This window comes from Oncorhynchus masou, chromosome 31, assembly GCF_036934945.1.
Source record: "Oncorhynchus masou masou isolate Uvic2021 chromosome 31, UVic_Omas_1.1, whole genome shotgun sequence".
NCBI lineage: Eukaryota > Metazoa > Chordata > Actinopteri > Salmoniformes > Salmonidae > Oncorhynchus > Oncorhynchus masou.
The window spans coordinates 68,081,488-68,108,124 of record NC_088242.1 but is presented as its reverse complement, the minus strand read 5'-3'; the positions used below and the strand labels follow the sequence as shown (position 1 = coordinate 68,108,124).

Here is a 26,637-nt window from a genome sequence, read left to right as displayed (position 1 = left end):
ACACTGCCTCATGCTGCATGTGGTCTCAATAAAATGTATACACTCATCTTTATGTATGTCTCTATTGGGATAGAATTGACCTATTCAATTGTCATGTATTTAGGAACAGAATAGTAATGCACTTTTAATTGAAAGATGAAATAAATACTTTTTATTGTGCTAATGTCAAGTCAACAATAGTGAAATAATATCTTCTTTAGCTTTTTTTTCCAATTGTGCACATACTGTATGTTGCAATATCACAATCACAGCAACACTTAAAGACATAATCAAAATGTGTCCAGATGGCTGAGAAGGATAAGGATCATGTAGGCAAGGCGTGGACAGGAGTACAGTATAGATCTTATATAACAGAGATTACTATGATTTGTGAATGTCTGTTCTAATGTTATTATGACAGCTAATAAGGCTTAGAGATCCTGGGCCGGCACACAGCAGTGTGTGTGTGTATGAAATGGAGCTCGCCTCTCTCCGAGATGTCACCACAAAGGTAAGACACGATACAGAGAAGGGTATTGTTTTAAATTAATGTACATAAAATGAATCAGAAAGATATTATTATTATCAGTCAATTAGTTATTATTATCAGTCAATTAATTAATGGCACTTTAATGCAAGTAAAGTTGTATGGTGTGGTGCTGAACAAAAATATATTGTTATTATCATCCAATTAGATTTATTAAATAATTGCACCTTATTTTAACCCTATTCTCAACCAGCTGGTAGAGCATGTTTGACAATTACTTATTTTTTGGGGACAAAATATCTTCACTTGAACTTGATTGGTCAACTACCCCAGCCCTCCTGTATCAATTTACATAATTTGTATCCTTTTTGGTTGCTAAATGGCAGGATTTAATTTGTTGAGAATTATATTGCAATATTCTGTTAGTAGAGACCTTGAAGAGTATGAATATGAAAATAAATAGTTAAAATGTAAAAAGGCTAAAAAGCAATACTTTAAAAATTAATGTGCTCAACCAGGCGATTGATATGTCAGTAGAAACGTATGGTGGACTAAGAATAGGGTGCATTTATTTTGGTGAAAATATGATTGAATTGGCAACATAAATAGGTTAAACCACATTGTATGACCCATTGGGTCAATTAATCAATATTCAGACTTAAAGGGGCACTCCACTCAAACTATCTTTTAGATTAATGTTTTTTTGTCTACCTGTTGACAATCACAAAATATTTTGCATGTCAGCAGTCAAGTTTTTAAGATATTGGATTTTCAAGAATCATAGTCTAAAAAAAACAACTATCGGAAGTTCTTATTTGAGTTTTTAGTAATAGGAATATAAGGTTAAATATGTTTTAAACAAGAGTCAGTTAAAGGGTTTTAAGCAATCAATCAATTAAGCTATCTTGGTACGATGCTGGTCAATCTAGTCACTAGAATGTTTATAATACTGTGATAGAGAGACATATCTGCAACATTTATTGACTATATTTTCTTTACTTTTCCAATTGTACCAGCTACTGGACTCTTCATTTACCACACAGTCCCATAGGTAAAGTTCGCCAGTTCTGTAACCCTGTCAGTAACTTTAGACCTAGCCACCTGCATACTGTTTATACAGTAGGATACTTCCAAATTAACCAACTTGTTGTTCTTGAGGGCATATTGACTTCACATCTCTGCATGAGGCTGAGCTAAGTCTGTGAACTACTCCTGGTACTTGCACCGCACCTGTTTCTCCCCTCCCACTGGACCAAGAGGCTATCTTGTCCCTCTAGAAGTCAACAAATGACTTCAGGTGTCTGCATAAGGCCAGCCACCACATTACACTACACACTATAACCCTGCACTTCATCATATAATATTGTCCACTGGACCAAGTAGCTAGCTTGTCCTCCATAGGGTTCAACAATTGACTTCAGTTCTAAGGTTTAAACTGACTCTGTGAACAACCCCCACTACGGTACATACTATCCACTATGCCCACGGTGCCGGTGCCTCGTCCAGCCTACTCCCAGGCCAGAGAAAATCTGGTGAAGGCCATCCCACCCAAGATCATTTGCCTACTGGCCTGCGGAGGATGGGACTGCCGCTATGAAGGACCAGCCTGCTGGAGGCCCAGTCAACAAGCTGTACAGGGACTCTTCTCACACTGGTGAGGAGGGGGGAGAGAGAGGGAAGGAGGGAAAGAGATACAGAAGAGAAAGAGGTGGGGAGGGAGAGATCTGCATGGGAAGGGAGTGATGATTGCAAGTTCACTTCTGTTCTGTTCGCAGGGTAACAGATGACATTGTGGCCATGGCACGACCCTCCACTCACCTCATCAAGAAATACAACATCATAGAGCAGTTCCAACGGTAAATAGTCATGTATATGTGCATGTCTGCATGTCTGCCAACGTGTGTTCGCGTGTCCATCCTCTTTCTCCTCTAACTGATCCGGTTCTCTCTGACCAGGCTGAACATCAAGTCCATCATCAACATGCAGCTGCCTGGGGAGCATGCTCACTGTGGCCCTCCACTGGAGCCAGACACTGGATTTACTTACTCCCCACAAACCTTTATGGAGAATAATAGTAAGACTATACTGTACTTATACCTAGAGTATACACACACTTTACTTTAGGATTGTCTCTGTCGTAAATGAAATATGTGTTCTTGTCTTTCCTTCTGTGTGTGTGTGTGTGTGTGCTTGTGGTGCAGTCTTCTTCTTCAACTTTGGCATGCCGGACTTCGGTGTGTCGTCTCTCGTGGGGATGATGGATGGAGTAAAGGTGTTAGCCTTCGCTGTGAAAGAAGGGAAGGTGGCGGTGCACTGTCACGCAGGTTTGGGGAGGACAGGTGTGTGTATATTTTTGGAGAATCCGGTTCTCAGTACATCAATTGTCTTCATTGTTCACTTAATTTAGAATATACATTGACTGCAATCAGAAACATATTGTCCATAAACGATCCTGCAAAAATTGGCACACCTCATGTCATTGTTGACAGGTGTCCTGATAGCCTGCTACCTGGTCTACACTCTGCGTGTGAGCCCCAGTGAGGCTGTCCACTACGTGCGTATCAAACGTCCCTGTTCCATCCAGACCCGAGACCAGATCAGCCTGGTGTTTGACTTTGCTCGTCTACTGGGCCCTCAGCTGGCCCAGTTCCCTGACCTCAGCCTGCGTCACGGGGCCCAGTTCACCCTGCTGCAGTACCTGCATCGTCAGGCCCTCCTCCTCCATGGCCAGGAGGCCCGCACCCTCAGGCACACTCCCAAGGTGTCTGTTTTGTATAATTATTTTGGCAACACTATCTTTCTTTTAGGTAATAAGTAATGTAGGGTGGAGTGGGGTAAGTTGTCAAGTAGGGTAGAGTGGGGTATGATTTTTAGTAGGGTAGAGTGGGGTAAGGTGTCATGAAGGGTAGAGTGGGGTAAGTTGTCAAGTAGGGTAGAGTGGGGTAAGTTGTCAGGTAGGGTAGAGTGGGGTAAGTTGTCATGTAGGGGAGAGTGGGGTAAGTTGTCATGTAGGGGAGAGTGGGGTAATGTGTCATGTAAGGGAGAGTGGGGTAAGTTGAGCTAAACCTTGCTTCTAGGAAATCATATACAAAATGAATAATTTTACAAAATTGAAGCAATAAGTCATCATTTCATGGAGTCTGTGAAGGAAGAAACCACGTGGAAAAAGTGGAAAGCAAGTTGGGTAAAAAAAGAAAGAAAGGATTTTCACCAAGTCAAATGAATTCATTGTGTTAGAGCAGTGGTTACCAAACGTTTTTTCGTCCCTTACCCCTTCAAACATTCAACCTCCAGCTGCATACCCCCTTTAACACCAGGGTCAGCACACTCTCAAATGTTGTTTTTTACCATCATTGTATGCCTGCCAAACACACACACTATATGATACATTTCAAATCAAATCAAATTTTATTTGTCACATACACATGGTTAGCAGATGTTAATGCGAGTGTAGCGAAATGCTTGTGCTTCTAGTTCCGACAATGCAGTAATAACCAACAAGTAATCTAACTAACAATTCCTAATCTACTGTTTTATACACAGTGTAAGGGGATAAAGAATATGTACATAAGTATATATGAATGAGTGATGGTACAGAGCAGCATAGGCAAGATACAGTAGATTGTATCGAGTACAGTATATACATGTGAGATGAGTATGTAAACAAAGTGGCATAGTTAAAGTGGCTAGTGATACATGTATTACATAAGGATGCAATCGATGATATAGAGTACAGTATATACGTATGCATATGAGATGAATAATGTAGGGTAAGTAACATTATATAAGGTAGCATTGTTTAAAGTGGCTAGTGATATATTTACATCATTTCCCATCAATTCCCATTATTAAAGTGGCTGGAGTTGAGTTAGTGTCAGTGTGTAGGCAGCAGCCACTCAATGTTAGTGGTGGCTGTTTAACAGTCTGATGGCCTTGAGATAGAAGCTGTTTTTCAGTCTCTCGGTCCCAGCTTTGATGCACCTGTACTGACCTCGCCTTCTGGATGATAGCGGGGTGAACAGGCAGTGGCTCGGGTGGTAGATGTCCTTGATGATCTTTATGGCCTTCCTGTAACATCGGGTGGTGTAGGTGTCCTGGAGGGCAGGTAGTTTGCCCCCGATGATGCGTTGTGCAGACCTCACTACCCTCTGGAGAGCCTTACGGTTGAGGGCGGAGCAGTTGCCGTACCAGGCGGTAATACAGCCCGCCAGGATGCTCTCGATTGTGCATCTGTAGAAGTTTGTGAGTGCTTTTGGTGACAAGCCGAATTTCTTCAGCCTCCTGAGGTTGAAGAGGCGCTGCTGCGCCTTCTTCACGATGCTGTCTGTGTGAGTGGACCAATTCAGTTTGTCTGTGATGTGTATGCCGAGGAACTTAAAACTTGCTACTCTCTCCACTACTGTTCCATCGATGTGGATAGGGGGTGTTCCCTCTGCTGTTTCCTGAAGTCCACAATCATCTCCTTAGTTTTGTTGACGTTGAGTGTGAGGTTATTTTCCTGACACCACACTCCGAGGGCCCTCACCTCCTCCCTGTAGGCCGTCTCGTCGTTGTTGGGAATCAAGCCTACCACTGTTGTGTCGTCCGCAAACTTGATGATTGAGTTGGAGGCGTGCGTGGCCACGCAGTCGTGGGTGAACAGGGAGTACAGGAGTGGGCTCAGAACGCACCCTTGTGGGGCCCCAGTGTTGAGGATCAGCGGGGAGGAGATGTTGTTACCTACCCTCACCACCTGGGGGCGGCCCGTCAGGAAGTCCAGTACCCAGTTGCACAGGGCGGGGTCGAGACCCAGGGTCTCGAGCTTGATGACGAGCTTGGAGGGTACTATGGTGTTGAATGCCGAGCTGTAGTCGATGAACAGCATTCTCACATAGGTATTCCTCTTGTCCAGATGGGTTAGGGCAGTGTGCAGTGTGGTTGAGATTGCATCGTCTGTGGACCTATTTGAGCGGTAAGCAAATTGGAGTGGGTCTAGGGTGTCAGGTAGGGTGGAGGTGATATGGTCCTTGACTAGTCTCTCAAAGCACTTCATGATGACGGAAGTGAGTGCTACGGGGCGGTAGTCGTTTAGCTCAGTTACCTTAGCTTTCTTGGGAACAGGAACGATGGTGGCCCTCTTGAAGCATGTGGGAACAACAGACTGGTATAGGGATTGATTGAATATGTCCGTAAACACACCAGCCAGCTGGTCTGCGCATGCTCTGAGGGCGCGGCTGGGGATGCCGTCTGGGCCTGCAGCCTTGCGGGGTTAACACGTTTAAATGTTTTACTCACCTCGGCTGCAGTGAAGGAGAGACCGCATTTTTCCGTTGCAGGCAGTGTCAGTGGCACTGTATTGTCCTCAAAGCGGGCAAAAAAGTTATTTAGTCTGCCTGGGAGCAAGACATCCTGGTCCGTGACTGGGCTGGATTTCTTCCTGTAGTCCGTGATTGACTGTAGACCCTGCCACATGCCTCTTGTGTCTGAGCCGTTGAATTGGGATTCTACTTTGTCTCTGTACTGATGCTTAGCTTGTTTGATAGCCTTACGGAGGGAATAGCTGCATTGTTTGTATTCAGTCATGTTACCAGACACCTTGCCCTGATTGAAAGCAGTGGTTCGCGCTTTCAGTTTCACACGAATGCTGCCATCAATCCAAGGTTTCTGGTTAGGGAATGTTTTAATCGTTGCTATGGGAACGACATCTTCAACGCACGTTCTAATGAACTCGCACACCGAATCAGCGTATTCGTCAATGTTGTTATTTGACGCAATACGAAACATGTCCCAGTCCACGTGATGGAAGCAGTCTTGGAGTGTGGAGTCAGCTTGGTCGGACCAGCGTTGGACAGACCTCAGCGTGGGAGCTTCTTTTTTAGCTTTTGTCTGTAGGCAGGTATCAGCAAAATGGAGTCGTGGTCAGCTTTTCCGAAAGGGGGCGGGGCAGGGCCTTATATGCGTCGCGGAAGTTAGAGTAACAGTGATCCAAGGTTTTTCCGCCCCTGGTTGCTCAATCGATATGCTGATAAAATTTAGGGAGTCTTGTTTTCAGATTAGCCTTGTTAAAATCCCCAACAACGATGAATGCAGCCTCCGGATAAATGGTTTCCAGTTTGCAAAGAGTTAAATAAAGTTAGTTCAGAGCCATCGATGTGTCTGCTTGGGGGGGATATATACGGCTGTGATTATAATCGAAGAGAATTCTCTTGGTAGGTAATGCGGTCTACATTTGATTGTGAGGAATTCTAAATCAGGTGAACAGAAGGATTTGAGTTCCTGTATGTTTCTTTCATCGCACCATGCCTCGTTAGCCATAAGGCATACACCCCCACCCCTCTTCTTACCAGAAAGGTGTTTGTTTCTGTCGGCGCGATGCGTGGAGAAACCCGTTGGCTGCACCGCATCGGATAGCGTCTCTCCAGTGAGCCATGTTTCCGTGAAGCACAGAACGTTACAGTCTCTGATGTCCCTCTGGAATGCTACCCTTGCTCGGATTTCATCAACCTTGTTGTCAAGAGTCTGGACATTGGCAAGAAGAATGCTAGGAAGTGGGGCACGATGTGCCCGTCTCCGTAGTCTGACCAGAAGACCGCTCCTTTTCCCTCTTTTTCGGAGTCGTTTTTTGGGGTCGCTGCATGCGATCCATTCCGTTGTCCTGTTTATAAGGCAGAACACAGGATCCGCGTCGCGAAAAACATATTCTTGGTCGTACTGATGGTGAGTTGACGCTGATCTTATATACAGTAGTTCTTCTCGGCTGTATGTAATGAAACCTAAGATGACCTGGGGTACTAATGTAAGAAATAACGTAAAAAAAACAAAAAACTGCATAGTTTCCTAGGAACGCGAAGCGAGGCGGCCATCTCTGTCGGCATTTATTATTAAACATAAGAATGAGTGTGAGTTTTTGTCACAACCCGGCTCGTGGGAAGTGACAAAGAACACAAATAATATAATAATAATCAATAATTTTGCTCTTTATTTAGCCATCTTAAAACCTTATCTGTTCATCAAAAATTGTGAATAACTCACCACAGATTAATGAGAAGGTTGTGCTTGAAAAGATGCAATGTTGGGTTGTATTGGAGAGAGTCTCAGTTAAAAAAAAAATTCACACAGTCTGTGCCTGTATTTACTTTTCATGCTAGTGAGGGCTGAGAATCCACTCTCACATAGGTACGTGGTTGCAAAGGGCATCAGTGTCTTAACAGCACGATTTGCCAAGGCAGGATACTCTGAGCTCAGCCCTATCCAGATTAAATTCTGATCACATTTGTTTCTCACAGAACCGCTTGTTGCAATTTCGATGAGGCTCTCTTTTTCAGATATTGGTAAGTGGACTGGAGGCGGGGCATGAAAGGGATAATGAATCCAGTTGTTTGTGTCATCCGTTTTGAGAAAGTACCTGTGTAATTGCTCACCCAGCTCACTCAGGTGCTTCGCTATATCGCTATATATACATTTGACATTGTCCATAAGCTTGAGTTCATTTGCACACAAAAAATAATATAATGATGGAAAGATCTGTCTGTTGTCCTTGTTAATGCAGACAGAGAAGAGCTCCAACTTCTTAATCATAGCCTCAATTTTGTCCCGCACATTGAATATAGTTGGAGAGAGTCCCTGTAATCCTAGATTCAGATCATTCAGGAGAGAAAAAAACATCACCCAGATAAGCCAGTCGTGTGAGAAACGTATGCAAGCAGTCAGACAAGTGAAAATTATGGTCAGTAAAGAAAACTTTGTATCTCAATTTTAAAAAACAATACTTTTCCCCTTGATAACCAGCGCACTTCTGTATGTTGTAGAAGTGTTACATGGTCGCTGCCAATATCATTGCATAATGCAGAAAAAACACGAAAGTTGCTTTAACAAAGCTAACTATTTTCACTCTAGTGTCCAAAACATCTTTCAAGTGGTCAGGCATTCCCTTGGCAGCAAGAGCCTCTCGGTGGATGCTGCAGTGTACCCAAGAGGCGTCAGGAGCAACTGCTTGCATGCGCGTTACCACTCCACTATGTCTCCCTGTCATGGCTTTTGCTCCATCAGTACCGATACCAATACATCTTGACCACCAAAGTCCATTTGATGTCACAAAGCGGTCCAGTACTTTAAAAATACCCTCTCCTGTTGTCCTGGTTTCCAGTGGTTTGTAGAAGAGGATGTCTTCATTAATTGACCCCCAATAAATGTAACAGACATGATGCTTGTATCTAAACCAAAGTATATAATTTTAAGATTGTTCTGTACAACTTTATCATCCAAAGTAAGTCTGCTGCTCTTGTGTTTTAAAATTGCCACTTTCAATTCTCTCTTCCACAGCAGGTGTTTTGATATCAAATATCCCTGCACTCAAATTTAGTGGGACATGGTTGATTCTCTGCTTTGACATCACCTTTCTCTCCATGATTCTTACAGACACTTTCAATGCCCTTGTCATCCACATGCATGTCCTTTCTTTTTCACTTTCGATGGTCACTGTCATTAGGCACTGGCTGCTGGTGGGTGGGACATTACTGTTAGGAGAACTCCCACAGTCATCCATACTAGTGAGGTTTGACATGTGGGGACATGCTTCACTGCTGGGGTCTGGGTTCTATGTAGAGTCAGATATAAGGTCCTAAACCTAGCATGAAAGTACATCAATGTAGCTGTGTGGGTTTAATATCGTCAAAATGTTTGCCTTGGGGAGAGATGAGCCAATGGCAAATGTAAGTGTTTTCTTCCCAGGCATAATGCAAGGCATTACAGCTGGGATATGAGTTAACAACAAAGCTTGGCCTAAAGTAGTGTTTGTTGGGTGTTAAGCCTGTGTTAAAAGATGCTTAAAATTATTAAAAGACAAAAAGCGTTTGTGATTGTATTGAATATAAAGATTAAAAGGTAGTGTTAATATCTCATTCAGTACAGAAATGTGTAGGCGGCTGAATTTACCCTGTCCCGCGGCTCCATTTCTTTAGGGGGGACAAGCTATATTTTCAAAACCTGTAATATTTACATGAATTCTGATTTTTTTTCGCCCCAGGGATACACAACATCCTGAAATATTAGTAGACATCAATGTTAGAAGAAATACTATATGTACCTTGACGGAGTGATACTGAATGAAGAAAATGACTTACCCCACTCTCCTCTACCTCTTTTGTGGTTGTCTGGGGGGTCTGGCTTTGGATCCAAGAGACAGATCACTCCCCATTTACTCTGCTCTCTCTCCATCTTCCACTCTCTCCAGTATCCCATGGGTTCCTGTATCTGTTTCTAAAAGCTATCTGTTTTCATGATGATCATCATCTAGGTGGTGTACCTGTTGTGTGGCCGTCTTACTGCCCTGGCGTTGGGCCTGCCTGCCTCTCTGGAGGTGCATGCTGAGCTGGAGAGAAGGGCAGAACTGCGGGCCCTGGGCAGGGCTGTGAGGGAAACCCTGGTGGCCAAGCAGTACCTTCCCCTGCACCGTGAGGTCCATATGGGGTCCTGGGGAGGGTCAGGTTCTGTGTCCTCCTGGGACGAACCAGAGGGCTTTCTGGAGAGGAAGAGACAGGTACTGCTGGATAAACGCAGCTACAGTGACTCAGACCTCAGCAAGATCACTGTAAAACAGGTAAGGGTTAACATCAGGGTTAGACTGGGCATACATGTCTTCTAAAATCTAATGTGAGCAACCCCTGGACGTGGGTGCTCACATTACAGGATGATTTCCTAGTTCAGCCTGCCCCACATACCGAACACAACAGGTGTACAAGCCCTTAATAACCAAGGGAAAATAAGTGTTAATTAAGTAAAAAATAGATAAGTAAAATAAATAAATAATAATAATAATAATTAAACAGCAGCAGTAAAATAACAACAGCGAGGCGATATACAGGGGGTACAGATACAGAGTCAATTTGCGGGGGCATAGGTTAGTCGAGGTAATTGAGGTAATATGTAGATGTAGGTAGTGTTAAAGTGACTATGCATAGATAATAAACATAGAGCAGCAGCAGAAAAAATTGAGGGGGGGGGTAGACAATGCAAATAGTCTGGGTAGGCATTTGATTACCTGTTCAGGAGTCTTATGGCTTGGGGGTAGAAGCTGTTAAGAAGCCTTTTGGACCTAGACTAGGTGCTCCGGTACCGTTTGCCATGAGGTAGAAGAGAGCACAGTCTATGACTAGGATGACTGGAGTCTTCAGCAATTTTTAGGGCCTTCCTCTGATACCACCTGTTATAGAGGTCCTGGATGGCAGGAAGCTGGCCCCAGTGTGTACTAGGCCGTACGCACTACCCTCTGTAGTGCCTTGCGGTCAGAGGCTGAGCAGTTGCCATACCAGGCAGTGATGCAACCAGTCAGGATGCTCTCGATGGTGCAGCTGTAGACCTTTTTTAGGATCTGAGGACCCATGCCAAATCAGTCGTGCCCTCTTCACGACTGTCTTGGTGTGTTTGGACCATGATAGTTTGTTGGTGATGTGGACACCAAGGAACTTGAAGCTCTCAACGTGCTCCACTACAGCTCCGTTAATTAGAATGGGGGCGTGCTTGATCCTCCTTTTCCTGTAGTCCACAATCATCTCCTTTGTCTTGATCACATTGAAGGAGAGGTTGCTATCCTGGCACCACATGGCCAGGTCTCCTCCCTATTGGCTGTCTCATCATTTTCGGGCCTACCACTGTTGTGTCATCGGCAAACTTAATGATGGTGTTGGAATCGTAGCTATGCATTCATGAGTGAACAGGGACGATATGTTGGGGCGGTATGCAAATTAAAGTGGGTCTAGGGTTTCTGGGATAATGGTGTTGATGTGAGCCATGACCAGCCTTTCAAAGCACTTCATAGCTACAGACGTGAGTGCTATGGGCCGGTAGTCATATAGGCAGGTTACCTTAGTGTTCTTGGGCAAGCGGAATATGGTGATCTGCTTGAAACATGTTGGTACTACAGACTCAGCCAGGAACAGGTTGAAAATGTCAGTGAAGACACTTGCCAGTTGGTCAGCACATGTTCAAAGTACATGTTCTGGTAATCCATCTGGCCCTGTGGCCTTGTGAATGTTGACCTGTTTAAAGGTCTTACTCACATCACTTATGGAGAGCGTGATCACACAGTCGTCCGGAACAGCTGATGCTCTCATGCATGGATCAGTGTTGCAAGCCTCGAAGCGAGCATAGAAGTAATTTAGCTTGTCTGGTAGGCTCGTGTCACCCACTCAAACTATGTGAGTACTGACGTACTGATCATAGCCCAAGTTCAAAGGATTTCAATACAATTTGTTTAGGCAAAAGCGAATTTGTGGCTAAATTGAGTAGTGTATCCCCGGCATTACTGGTTACAGGTGGAACATTCTTGAACATTAGTTTAGAAAAATCTGCATTGGTACTGCCAACATTCAGAGCCTTGATATTAACCATATTGCTTTATTTTCTTACAGGATCTTGAGTTGGGCTCATACTGTACTGTACTAGATAGGAGTAAGAGAGACTGTTCTGGTTTAGAGCAGATTAGACCTGACGTGAGACCTATGAGTCCAGTCCTGCCCACCCCTACAGCTGGCCTCTGTTCCAGTCCTGAGGACTCACAAAGACTCAACCTCCCAGTAGGCAGTGGGGCAACCAACAGTAACTGTTCTTCGAAGAGTATAAAGTGCACTGCCAAGAGGGCGCCAGCGTTTCACAAATTCAACTCTTACATTGAGGTGAGTATCAGACTGTGTTACTGGGGGCATACTAGTAAAAGTGTCTCTTTTTTTATATAAAACACATTTCTTAATACACTATTTCCTGTGCTCTGAAGGTACGTAAAAACCAGCGTAAGTCCGGACAGGCCTCAGTGGCTCGGGCAGTTGCCAAGGAGATGGCAGATCTAAACCCCCCTGGAGAGACAGTTCTACAGAGGACAGCACTGCTACAGGTAATAAACTGTTAAAGCAAGTTATCACAAGTTGAGGTTTAGTGTAGTCTGGAAGTTACTAAGCTACATTGAAGCTTATTCTGCAGATCTCAAGATTTGGGCCCTCCTGAATTGACTTAAATGAAATGGAAATTACCATAACTATGATTACAACATATTGGAATGGGATACCTTAATCTGTCATGTGTTGCCTACCAGTAACCGGAATCCTGACTGCACTCTGTTTTGTTGACTGACAGGAGGAGCTGAACAGCAGTGAGTGTGCCTGGGCCCTACTGGTCACAGAGTCTGATCCGCACGTACTCAGCTGTCTATTGTGGACCTGGCTGGAGAAACTCAAGGTCAGAGGGCTCAGATAAAGATCTCTCTCCCTTTATACTCTCACTCTCTTACACTCTCCTGCTTTTTATACTCTTTTTATTTCTCTCCAGGAGCCTGTTCTGAGTGCAGATGACGTAGAGAGGTTGACCTCAGTATCTCAACACGTGAACCATCTCAGTATGCTAACGAAGGTGAGACCCACCAGTCAGACCATTGATACACGTTTAATCGTGTCATGGCTTACTTCGGGGTCTTCAACCTCCTCAGCAACTATTGTGTATGTGTATGTGTGTGTGTGCATGTTGTCCCAGCAGCCCCAGCGCCACACCATGTCCTGTTTGCTGGGTTGTGTGGGTCAGGTGACCAGTCTGTGTCCTCAGAGAGAGGAGGCCGTGCTACGACGCCTGATACAAGCACTCACCAGGGTGAGTCTGTGGGTGTGTGCGTGAGTGTGTGTGGCAGTCATAGTTCAAATAGTCTAACTATTGTTCTCTGTTTTCAATAGCACCCTCAGGAGGAGATGGAGAGCTATAAAGTCCTGATGAGAATCCTCAAGTCCAGCAACAGACAAACACTCCATAACCATAACTCCCTCACACAGACCTCAGACTACACAAACACCTGCTCAAGAAGAGGAAACAATTGATTGATTGGTTGATGGGTTTATTGGTTGTACAAACTTAACTTCATAACCATTTGTATGAAGGGTCAAATATTTGTTCAATTTCTAGTGTTTTCTTTTCTATGACTAGGTGCAGTAAGCTCTTTACTGTTTAGTGGTGCTTGGATGGGTGTAGATTCTATGAAGCATGGCCACGATCCTGATATTGGAGTATATTCTCTCCGCACATTACACAATACAAATATTTGTACCATTGACCTCACCTCGGCGTGTATTATTGTTCAAATCTTACATACACACTGAACAACAATATAAATGTGAAGTGTTGGTCCCATATTTCATGAGCTGAAATAAAAGATCCTAGAAAGGTTCCATATGCTTGTTTCTCTCAAATTCTGTGCACAAATTTGTTTACATTCCTGTTAGTGAGCATTTCTCCTTTGCCAAGATAATCCATCCACATGACAGGTGGCGTATCAAGAAGCTGATTAAATATCATGATCATTACACAGGTGCACCTTGTGTGGGGGACAACAAAAGGCCACCCTAAAATGTGCAGTTTTGTTACACAACACAATGCCACAGATGTCGAAGGGTTTTGAGGGAGTGTGCAATTGTCATGCTGACTGCAAGAATGTCCACCAGAGCTGTTTCCAGAGAGTTGAATGTTCATTTCTCTACTATAAGCCGCCTCCAACGTCGTTTTAGAGAATTTGGCAGTACGTCCAACCAGACCTCACAACTGCAGACCATGTGTAACCATGCCAGCCCAGGACTTCCACATGCGGCCTCTTCATCTGCAGGATCGTCTGAGACCAGCCACCCGGACAGCTGATAAAACTGTGGGTTTGCACAACTGAAGAATTTCTGCACAAACTGTCAGAAATGGTCTCAGGGAAGCTCATTTGCATGCTTGTTGTCCAGGGTCTTGACCTGACTGCAGTTCGGCATCATAATTGACTTCAGCGGGCAAACGCTCAGCTTCAATGGCCACTGGCAGGCTGGACAAGTGTGCTCTTCATGGAAGAATTTGTATGGCTTCGTGTGGGCGAGCGGTTTGCTGATGTCAACATTGTGAACAGAGTGCTCCATTGTGCAGTAGGGGTTATGGTATGGGCATGCATAAGCTATGGAAAATGAAAACAATTGCATTTTCCCAATGACAATTTGAATGCAGAGATACTTTGACAAGATCCTGAGGCCCATTGTCATTCCATTCATCCACCGCCATCCTCTCATGTTTTAGCATGATTATGCACGGCCCCATGTTGCAAGGATCTGTACACAATTCCTGGAAGCTGAAAATGTCCCAGTTCTCCCATGTTATGCATACTCACCAGACATGTCAACTATTGAGCATGTTTAGGATGCTCTGGATCGACGTGTATGACAGCGTGTTCCAGTTCCCGCCAATATCCAGCAACTTCGCACAGCTATTGGAGAGGAGTGGGACAACATCCCACAGGCCACAATCAACAGCCTGATCAACTCTATGCGAATTAAGATGTATTGCACTGCATGAGGTAAATGGTGGTCACACCAGATATTGTGGGTGGTTTTCTGATCCACGCCCCTACCTTCTTTTTTTAAAGGTATCTGTGACCAACAGATACATATCTGTATTCCTGTGAAATCCATTGATTAAGGCCTAATGCATTTATTTAAATTGATTGATATCCTTACATGAAAAATAACTCAAAATCTTTGAAGTTGTTGCATGTTATATATTGTCACGATGGTATGAAGAGATTCGGGAGACAGGCGCAGGAATGCGTAATAGTATTATTATGGCGTGCTGTGTAAAGGCACGAGGACAAAGACCAAACAAACACATAACAAAAACACAGGGTTGAAACCCAAACAAAAGAGTGAGGAGTACCTCGAATAAATAACACTAGTGCACAATGATTATCACACGCACCAACGGACATTGGAACAATAATCGGCAGCACCATGGTGAACAAAGGGCCCATATATACAAATACAATCCGTGGGAATAGGGGCCAGATGAGTGCAATGAAAGTTCCAAAGGGATCTGTGACAGTACCCCCCATCCGTTGGTGCGTGTGAGTACCTGTGCTGTGTGTTTTGGCTTTCATGCCATTGTGGATGGCATTTTCACCAAGTCAAAATGATTTATTGTGTTAGAGGTTTCATGATGCTTGTATCGAAGAAAGAAAGATACACGAGACAGCAAAGAAACTCTTTCATATGGTTCAAGTTTCAGTTCAACCCACAGAACACTTAGAGCAAAACCGCATCTTGATACTCTTTTTCCTTTCCATCATCCATCTATCTGAAATTACAGAATGGGTTGGATGACGGAAGGTAAGTGGATGCTACACACCAGGACTGTTTTGCTAGCACAGACTGGAATATGTTACAGGATTCATTAAAAAAATACATTTAACCTTTATTTAACTAGGCAAGTCTGTGATTCATCCAATGGCATTGAGGAGTATACCACCTCAGTCACCGGCTTCATCAATAAGTGCATCGATGGCGATGTCACCACAGTGACTGTACGTACATTTCCCAACCAGAAGCCATGGATAACAGGCAACATCTGCACCGAGGTAAAGGCTAGAGCTACCGCTTTCAAGGAGCGGGACACTAAGCCGGATGGTTGTAAGAAATCCCGCTATGCCCTCAGACAAACCATCAAACAGGCAAAAGTCAATACAGGACTAAGATTGAATCCTACAACTGCTCTGACGCTCGTCGGATGTTGCAGGGCTTGAAAAATATTACAGACTACAAAGGGAAACCCTGCCACGAGCTGCACAGTGACGCAAGTCTACCAGATGAGCTGAATGCCTTTTATGCTCACTTCAAGGCAAGCAACACTGAAGCATGCATAAGAACAACAGCTGTTCAGCACGACTGTGTGATCACTCTCTCCGTATCCGATGTGAGCAAGACCTTTAAACAGGTCAACAGTCATGAGGCCGTGGGGCCAGACGGATTGCCAGGATGTGTACTCAAAGCATACGCAGACCAACTGGAAAGTGTCTTCACTGACATTTTCAACCTCTCCCGGACCAAGTCTGTAATACCTACATGTTTCAAGCAGACCACCATTAGTCCCGGTGCCCAAGAAAGCATTGGTAACCTACCTATATGATTACTGTCCCATAGCACTCACGTCGGTATTAATGAAGCGCTTCAAAAGGCTGGTCATGGCGCACATAAACACCATCATGCCGGAAACCATAGACCCACTCCAATGCGCATACCGCCCCAACAGATCTATAGATGAGGCAATCTCATCCGCACTCCACACTGCCCTTTCCCACCTGGACAAAAGGAACACGTGAGAATGTTACTCATTGACAACAGCTTAGCATTCAACACCATATTGCCCACAAAGCTCATCACTAAGCTAAGGACCCTGGGACTAAACACCTACCTCTGCAACTGGATTGGCAACAACACATCTGCCACTCTGATCCTCAAAACTGGGGCCCCTCAGGGGTGTGCATTTAGATCCCTCCTGTTCTTCCTGTTCACCCATGACTGAGTAGCCAAGAACAACTTTGCTGACGACACAATAGTGGTAGGCCTGATCACTGATGAGTCAGCCTATAGGGACGTCAGAGACCTGGCATTGTGGTGCCAGGCAAACAACCTCTCCCTCAATGTGAGCAAGACAACGGAGCTGATCCTGGACTATAGGAAAGGGAAGGCTGCCCTTGCCCCCATTACCATTGACGGGGCTGAAGTGGAGTCGGTCAAGAGTTTCAAGCTCCTTGGTGTCCACATCACCAACGAGCTATCATGGTCCAAACACACCAAGACAGTTGTGAAGAGGGCACGACAAAACCCTTTCCCCTCAGGAGAATGAAACAATTTGGCATGGGTCCCCAGATCTTCAAAAGGTTCTACAGCTGCACCATCGAGAGCATCCTGACCGGTTGCATCACCGCCTGGTTTGGCAACTGCTCGGCATCTTACCAGGCGCTACAGAGGGTAGTGCGTACAGCCCAGTACATTACTGGGGCCAAGCTTCCTGAAATCCACGACATATATACTACATTTTCAAAGACTCCAGTCACCCTAGTCATGGACTCTTCTCTCTGCTACCGCAGGGCAAGCGGTACCGGAGCGCCAAGTCTAAGATGTAAAGGCTACTTAACAGCTTCTACCCCGAAGCCATAAGACTGCTGAATAATTTATCAAATGACCAGCCGGACTATTTACATTGATCCCCACCCCTTTTTGTTTTTACACTGCTGCTGCGTGCTGTTTATTATCTATGCATAGTCACTTTACGAATTACCTCGACTAACCTGTACCCCTGCACATTGACTTTGTACCGGTACCCCCTGTATATAGCCTCGTTATTGTTATGTATTTGTCTTGTGTTACTTGTTTTATAATTTGAGTTTGTTTATTTAGTAAATATATTCTTAACTCTATTTCTTGAACTGCATTGCTGGTTAAGGGCTTGTAAGTAAGTAAGCATTTCACGGTAAGGTCTACCTGTTGAATTTGGCGCACGTGACAAATAACATTTGATTTGATAAGAGTACACTATAACGTACTGTATTTCTCCCAAGACCTAATTATTTCAGATTCTTCTTCTTACTATGTACACTACCGGTCAACAGTTTTAGAACACCTATTCATTCAAGGGTTTTTCTTTATTTTAACTTTTTTCTACATTGTAGAATAATAGTGAAGATATCAACATTATGGAATCATGTAGTAAACAAAAAAGTGTTAAACAAATCAAAATATATTTTATATTTGAGATTCTTCAAATAGCCACCCTTTGCCTTGATGACAGCTTTGCACACTCTTGGCATTCTCTCAACTAGCTTCACCTGGAATGCTTTTCTATCAGTCTTAAAGTAGTTCCCACTTATGCTGAGCACTTTTTGGCTGCTTTTCCTTCACTCTGCGGTCCGACTCTTCGTATTCAATTTGATCGATTATTAACGTTTAAAAATACCTGAAGTTGTATTACAAAAGTAGTAGTGACGTTGCGCAATTTGGAAGCTGTGTTTTCTGGATCAAACGCGCCAAATAAATGGACATTTTGGATATATATCGACGGAATTAATCGAACAAAAGGACCATTTGTGATGTTTATGGAACATATTGGAGTGCCAACAAAAGAAGCTCGTCAAAGGTAAGGCATGAACTATATTTTATTTCTGAGTTTTGTGTTGCGCCTGCAGGGTTGAAATATGCTACTCTCTCTTTGTTTACTGTTGTGCTATCATCAGATAATAGCATCTTATGCTTTCGCCGAAAAGCCTTATTGAAATCTGACATGTTGGCTGGATTAACAACGAGTGTAGCTTTAATTTGGTATCTTACATGTGTGATTTAATGAAAGTTTAATTTTTATAGTATTTTATTTGAATTTGCACTCTACATTTTCCCTGACTATTGGCCAAGTCAAATCAAATCAAATCAAATGTATTTATATAGCCCTTCGTACATCAGCTGATATCTCAAAGTGCTGTACAGAAACCCAGCCTAAAACCCCAAACAGCAAGCAATGCAGGTGTAGAAGCACGGTGGTTAGGAAAAGCTCCCTAGAAAGGCCAAAACCTAGGAAGAAACCTAGAGAGGAACCAGGCGTGGGGTGGCCAGTCCTCTTCTGGCTGTGCCGGGTAGAGATTATAACAGAACATGGTCAAGATGTTCAAATGTTCATAAATGACCAGTATGGTCGAATAATAATAAGGCAGAACAGTTTAAACTGGAGCAGCAGCACGGCCAGGTGGACTGGGACAGCAAGGAGTCATCATGTCAGGTAGTCCTGGGGCATGGTCCTAGGGCTCAGGTCCTCAGAGAGAGAGAAGGAGAGAATTAGAGAACGCACACTTAGATTCACACAGGACACCGAATTGGACAGGAGAAGTACTCCAGATATAACAAACTGACCCCAGCCCCCCGAGACATAAACTACTGCAGCATAAATACTGGAGGCTGAGACAGGGGGGGTCAGGAGACACTGTGGCCCCATCCGAGGACACCCCCGGACAGGGCCAAACAGGAAGGATATAACCCCACCCACTTTGCCAAAGCACAGCCCCCACACCACTAGAGGGATATCTTCAACCACCAACTTACCATCCTGAGACAAAGCTGAGTATAGCCCGCAAAGATCTCCGCCATGGCACAACCCAAGGGGGGGTGCAAACCCAGACAGGATGACCACATCAGTGAATCAACCCACTCAGGTGACGCATGAGAGAGCCCCAGAAAGCCAGTGACTCAGCCACCGTAATAGGGTTAGAGGCAGAGAATCCCAGTGGAAAGAGGGGAACCGCCCAGGCAGAGACAGCAAGGGTGGTTCGTTGCTCCAGAGCCTTTCCGTTCACCTTCCCACTCCTGGGCCAGACTACACTCAATCATATGACCCACTGAAGAGATGAGTCTTCAGTAAAGACTTAAAGGTTGAGACCGAGTTTGCGTCTCTGACATGGGAAGGCAGACCGTTCCATAAAAATGGAGCTCTATAGGAGAAAGCCCTGCCTCCAGCTGTTTGCTTAGAAATTCTAGGGACAATTAAGAGGCCTGTGTCTTGTGACCGTAGCGTACGTGTAGGTATGTACGGCAGGACCAAATCAGAGAGATAGGTAGGAGCAAGCCCATGTAATGCTTTGTAGGTTAGCAGTAAAACCTTGAAATCAGCCCTTGCTTTGACAGGAAGCCAGTGTAGGGAGGCTAGCACTGGAGTAATATGATCAAATTTTTTGGTTCTAGTCAGGATTCTAGCAGCCATATTTAGCACTAACTGAAGTTTATTTAGTGCTTTATCCGGGTAGCCGGAAAGTAGAGCATTGCAGTAGTCTAACCTAGAAGTGACAAAAGCATGGATTAATTTTTCTGCATCATTTTTGGACAGAAAGTTTCTGATTTTTGCAATGTTACATAGATGGAAAAAAGCTGTCCTTGAAATGGTCTTGATATGTTCTTCAAAAGAGATCAGGGTCCAGAGTAACGCCGAGGTCCTTCACAGTTTTATTTGAGACGACTGTACAACCATTAAGATTAATTGTCAGATTCAACAGAAGATCTCTGCAAGCGTCCCCCCCTATCCCAGAGTGGTTAATTAATTTCTCGTGTTTCTTGGCACAAGCAAGTCTCTTCTTATTATTGGTGTCATTTAGTAGTGGTTCCTTTGCATCAATTCGACAACCAAGGCCTGAGTCTCCTCTGAATAGTTGATGTTAAGATGTCTGTTACTTGAACTCTGTGAAACATTTATTTGGGCTGCAATTTCTGAGGCTGGTAACTCTAATGAATTTATCCTCTGCAATCAATCAATAAATTAAATATATTTATAAAGCCCTTCTTACATCAGCTGATGTCACAAAGTGCTGTACAGAAACCCAGCATAAAACCCCAAACAGCAAGCAATGCAGGTGTAGAAGCACGGTGGCTAGGAAAAACTCCCTAGAAAGGCCAAAACTTAGGAAGAAACCTAGAGGAACCAGGCTATGAGCGGTGGCCAGTCCTCTTCTGGCTGTGCCGGGTGGAGATTATAACAGTTCAAATGTTCATAGATGACCAGCAGGGTCAAATAATAATAATCACAGTGGTTGTCGAGGGTGCGACAGGTCAGCACCTCAGGAGTAAATGTCAGTTGGCTTTTCATAGCCAATCTTTCAGAGTATCTCTACCACTCCTGTTGTCTCTAGAGAGTTGAAAACAGCAGGTTTGGGACAGGTAGCACGTCCGGTGAACAGGTCAGGGTCCCATAGCCGCAGGCAGAACAGTTGAAACTGGAGCAGCAGCACGGCCAGGTGGACTGGGGACAGCAAGTAGTCATCAGGCCAGGTAGTCCTGAGGCATGGTCCTTGGGAGAGATAGAAAGCAAGAAAGAGAGAGAGAACTAGGGAGGGCATTCTTAAATTCAGACAGGACAACGAATAAGACAAGAGAAATACTCCAGACATAACAGACTGACCCTAGCTCCCGACACATAAACTACTGCAGCATAAATACTGGAAGCTGAGACAGGAGGGGTCGGGAGACACTGTGGCCCCGTCCGACGATGCCCCCGGACAGGACCAAACAGGCAGGATATAACCACACCCAGTTTGCCAAAGCACAGCCCCACACCACTGGAGGGATATCTTTACCCACCAACCCACCATCCTGAGACAAGGCCGAGTATAGCCCACAAAGATCACAACCCAAGGGGGGGCGCCAACCCGGACAGGAAGATCATGTCAGTGACTCAACCCTCAAGTGACGCACCCCTCCTAGGGACGGAATGAATGAAAGAGCACCAGCAAGCCAGTGACTCAGCCCCTGTAATAGGGTTAGAGGCAGAGAATCCCAGTGGAGAGAGGGGAACCGGCCAGGCAGAGACAGCAAGGGCGGTTCGTTGCTCCAGAGCCTTTCCATTCATCTTCACACTCCTGGGACAGACTACACTTAGGACCTACTGAAGAGATGAGTCTTCAATAAAGACTTAAAGGTTGAGACCGAGTCTGCGTCTCCCACATGGGTAGGCAGACCATTCCATAAAAATGGAGCTCTATAGGAGAAAGTCCTGCCTCCAGCTGTTTGCTTAGGAATTCTAAGAACAGTAAGGAGGCTTGCGTCTTGTGACCGTAGCGTACGTGTAGGTATGTACGGCAGGACCAAATCTCCAAAATAGGTAGGAGCAAGCCCATGTAATGCTTTGTAGGTTAGCAGTAAAACCTTGAAATCAGCCCTTGCCTAAACAGGAAGCCAGTGTAGAGAGGCTAGCACTGGAGTAATATGATCACATTTTGGGGTTTTAGTCAAGATTCTAGCAGCCATGTTTAGCACTAACTGAAGTTTATTTAGTGCTTTATCCAGGTAGCCGGAAAGTAGAGCATTGCAGTAATCTAACCTAGAAGTGACAAAAGCATGGATACATTTTTCGGCATCATTTTTGGACAGAAAGTCTCTGATTTTTGCAATGTTACATAGGTGTAAAAAAGCTGTCAGTCAAAAGAGAGATCAGGGTCCAGAGTAACACTTAGCTCCTTCACAGTTTTATTTGAGACGACTGTACAACCATCAAGATTAATTGTCAGATTCAACAGAATATCTCTTTGTTTCTTGGGACCTAGAACTAGCATCTCTGTTTTGTCCGAGTTTAAAAGTAGAAAAGCAGAGGTAGTGGTGGTCCTGTGGTGGTCCTCATGAGAGCCAGTTTCATCATAGCGCTTGATGATTTTTGCGACTGCACTTGAAGAAACGTTCAAAGTTCCGTATTGACTGACCATGACTTAAAATAATGATGTACTTTCATTATTCATCATTCTTGACATAGCCCTGTTTGGTAAAAGACCAAGACCATACTATCTTCTGTATACCTCCCTACCTTGTCACAACACAACTGATTGGCTCAAACACATTAAGAAGGAAAGAAATTTCACAAATGAACTTTTATGATAGCACACCTGTTAATTCAAATGCATTCCAGGTGACTACCTCATGTAGCTGGTTGAGAGAATGCCAAGAGTGTGCAAAGCTGTCATCAAGGCAAAGGGTGGCTATTTGAAGAATCTCAAATATAAAATATATTTGGATGTGTTTAACACTTTTTTTGTTTACTACATGATTCCATATGTTATTTCATGGTTTTATGTAATCACTATTATTCTTCAATGTAGAAAATAGTAAAAATAAAGAAAAACCCTTGAATGAGTACGTGTTGTAAAACGACCGGTAGTGTGTGTTTGATAGATACTGTCCTCACAGCAAAGATAAAACATGTGGCTTTCACACTAAATGTAAAAAAGTTGCTTTGCAATTGTTGTCCCATGGATCAGGAGCACAAAGAGGGTTCTGTGTGGCCAGGAAACTCTATGAATTAATGGGGGCTCATGTTTGAGTGACAGCTGGAGATGTGTGTGAAACTGTGCTGTTGGAGACTTTGCCAATGCTAATGGCTATGGATTGGACTGACTCCCATCATAGGGCTTTCACCTGCCCTGCCGGGTCAAATCAGTGGGGAAGAAGACAAGGAAAGGAGATGAGGAAAGGAAAGAGACTTAGAAGATATCTATAATGGGACCACTGGGGCTTATCCCTGACCGGGAACAAGCTCTATATCCTTTGTGTACGTTGTGCGGTGAGGACCAAAGTGCACGTTGTCGTGGAAAATTGCGAGATTATGTTATAGTGCTTGTAAGATTATACTATAATCATTGTATTGCCTTAGAATGGTTGTTTTATTCGACAGAATAGAATCTGTCGACTATTGTGTGTTCAGTGTTCCACTGAGGATGGGCCTCTATGAGATAGCACTGACAGAGGAGATTTACGATGTATTTGGCCAATAAAGCCTAAAGAGCATTCCAGATAGTGAGGTAATATTTTTGTACTATGAAGTACCAGGAACGAGATTAGAACCTCGTCTTAGAAACCAAACTGAATGATAATTTATAGCTAATGCTATCTGGCTATGGGATACTCCTTTCTCAAGTAAAGGTCTTTCTTTGTGAACTGTTCCTAAGATCTGTGGTTCGTCATGAAAGTTGAGAGGGGTGTATCTTTGCTATAAAAGATCTCAGTTGCCATTATGTTGGGACTCTCAACAATGAATTATAGATAGTGAATTGTTGAAAGTCACAGAGCTATGGTAAAGCTCACATTATTAAAGATGAAGTTTAAGTATAACTCTGACTGGTGTGTGGTTTGTAACTCTCCTCATTTGGTAATACAGGAAATTGCTACGACAACGTGTCAGTGTATTATTTCAGGGACATCTTAGGGTAGGGGTTCTAAATCCAGACGCAGGCTGATTTTCGTCAGAGTGGATGGTCGGGGGGAGGGAAAATAATTATAACAATTTGTACACTACATATTAACCATAACTAAGCCCCAAAGATAGGTTGTATTTGATTACATTGAGACACAATCACGTCTCTTTTTTTATTTGTGGGAATACTTGGGGAATCAATTTCCTAAATGAAACTATTTGCTGAATTATTGGTGGTTTTCTTTTCTTTTTAACCAAACATTTTAATCACAATGTTTTTGGGCTAAAAACCTTGGTGGGCCAAAATAAATCCCATGGGTTGCTGTCCTCTGTTTTAGGGTGTCTCAGTAATCTACAGTGGTTTATGTGCAGGGGTAGAAATATCTACCAGCTGTTGTGTGTATGAAAATGTTTTGTAGCCTTTGTTTTGTCCCATTTCAAAAGAAGTAATTTTGATGAGGTACCATTGTACGATTAGCTGGCAAAGATAGACAAAAGTTGGCTAACGTTAGCTAGCTAGCTCACTAACTTTAGCTATTATTTTTGCCTCAATCACACTAGACCTGAATCGAATCATGATACCAGCATCCAAACAAGACCAATATTCTGATATTTTTTTCAGCGCAATATGAGTTTTTATTAGTTAGTATAGCAATGTAACGTTATTGATCTGTCAGTTTCCCTAGCTAATTCCCCACTTTTCACACTGACATGGTATAAACAGCTCTACGGGCTTCACTGTCATGGTTCACAGTCAGAACACAACACTATGCTCATCATGTTTTAGCAGGATTAGATGGTGACAGTTGTCCCAGCAGGGTCAGACAGCCAGGAAAGACCAGCCTACAGAGCTCAGGTGAATTTTTCAGTATATTATAACAATCAGTGAATGGATACAAAGTTCCATCTTGAGCTGATGTGTAAGTTACAGTCTGGGATCTGTTAAACCATCGATTATTTGGAAAATATAATTTATAAATGTACACCAATTGAATTCTTTGTCATGCCTCATCTGAGCAGCTCAGGCAGCCAGAGAAGACCAGTGTGTGACGTAGCTGATGTTACGGTTTTCTTCCGTCGAAGGAGAGTCGGACCAAAATGCAGCGTGGTATTTTTGATACGTTTAATGACGATGAAAAAATGAACAATACAAAAACCGGAACGTGAAAACCTATACAGCCTATCTGGTGACAACAAACAGAGACAGGAACAATCACCCACGAAACACTCAAAGAATATGGCTGCCTAAATATGGTTCCCAATCAGAGACAACGATAAACACCTGCCTCTGATTGAGAACCACTCCAGACAGCCATAGACTATGCTAGATACCCCCACTAAACCACAAACCCAATACCTAACAAAACCCCAAGACAAAACACACCACAATAAACCCATGTCACACCCTGGCCTGACCAAATAAATGCAGACAAACACAATATATTTCGACCAGGGCGTGACAGCTGAGGTAAATTTTTGCAGATAAAACACTGGACAAGCAAGAAGCTTCAAAGGTTGAAACTATTTTAAGGCAGTCTGACAAACCTCTAAAGTTGATTTCAAAACTGTATCAAGGGTTGATAGAGGCTTTTCCCGGTGACACAAAAAATGTAAATCCAAAATGTGAGGAAGACTTGGGAGACACTATTGATGATGATGATGAATGGATAAAGATATGTTAAAATGCCTAGTCATGCTCATTTAATCTCAGACATAACTTAATGCAGTTTTAGACCATTCATAGAATGCACAATATGTCAGTGAAACTGAATTTCCTGCACACAGAAATGTAATTATTCTGCTGGAGGTATAAAAAACAAAAGGAGACATACTGTATTTGCAAATGATATGGTCTAGTGAAGGCTGTCTGAATACTCGCAAAGAGTATATTATTTTATCTCTGCACGTCTACAGATTCCCCCTTCTCCCTGTTTTTGTTTGCTTGGAAATTTTGATACTGGAGACTGTTATCAGAAGAAGCTGTGTAACCTAGCATTTATAGCAGGTAAGAAATGCATTGCCATTAATTGGATAGCTGGTTATCCTCCCACAATGTGGGTGCAGAGTTGCGTAACTGGGTGGAAGCTGGCTAGTGATGGCTGTTTTTCAGTCTCTCGGTCCCAGCTTTGATGCATCTGTACTAATCTCACCTTCTGGATGATAGAGGGGTGAACAGGCCGTGGCTCGGGTGGTTGACGTCCTTGATGATCTTTTGGCCTTCCTGCGACGTCGGGTGCTGTAGGTGTCCTGGAGGGAAGGTAGTTTGCCCCGGTGATGCGTTGGGCAGACTGCACCACACTCTAGAGAGCCCTGCGGGTTGCGGGTGGTGCAGTTTCCATACCATGTGGTCATACAGCCTGACAGGATGCTCTCAATTGTGCATTTGTAAAGGTTTTTGAGGGTCTTAGGGGCCAAGCCAACTTCTTTCAGCCTCCTGAGTTTGAAGAGGCACTGTTGCGCCTTCTTCACCACATTGTGTGTGTGGGTGGACCATTTCAGATCGTCAGTGATGTGTATGCCGAGAAACTTGAAGATTTACACATTCTCCACTGCGGTCCCATTGATGTGGATAGGGGCGTGCTCCCTCTGCTTTTTCCTGAAGTCCACGATCAGCTCCTTTGTTTTGTTGACATTGAGTGGGAAGTTATTTTCCT

The 26,637-nt window shown here is 43.9% G+C and overlaps 1 protein-coding gene across 1 annotated transcript; it reads left to right on the top strand.

Annotated features, from left to right (window-relative positions):
• The first annotated feature begins 1,944 nt into the window (after positions 1-1,944).
• Positions 1,945-13,537, top strand: zgc:77752 (uncharacterized protein LOC393862 homolog). The gene is made up of 11 exons (XM_064952789.1): positions 1,945-2,120; positions 2,242-2,322; positions 2,422-2,540; positions 2,668-2,805; positions 2,956-3,227; positions 9,741-10,043; positions 12,216-12,332; positions 12,572-12,673; positions 12,764-12,844; positions 12,968-13,078; positions 13,159-13,537. Exons 1-11 carry the CDS (start codon positions 1,945-1,947, stop codon positions 13,297-13,299), a joined length of 1,641 nt encoding a protein of 546 aa, XP_064808861.1. The 3' UTR covers positions 13,300-13,537.
• Positions 13,538-26,637: the final 13,100 nt, after the last annotated feature.

Excerpts from the sequence above, each read along its gene's own strand:
- zgc:77752 (XM_064952789.1), top strand. The coding sequence starts at position 1,945 with ATGCCCACGGTGCCGGTGCCTCGTCCAGCCTACTCCCAGGCCAGAGAA. Across the intron at positions 10,044-12,215 it reads GCAAGATCACTGTAAAACAG|GTACGTAAAAACCAGCGTAA; the intron begins GTAAGGGTTAAC and ends TGTGCTCTGAAG. Across the intron at positions 12,333-12,571 it reads AGAGGACAGCACTGCTACAG|GAGGAGCTGAACAGCAGTGA; the intron begins GTAATAAACTGT and ends GTTGACTGACAG.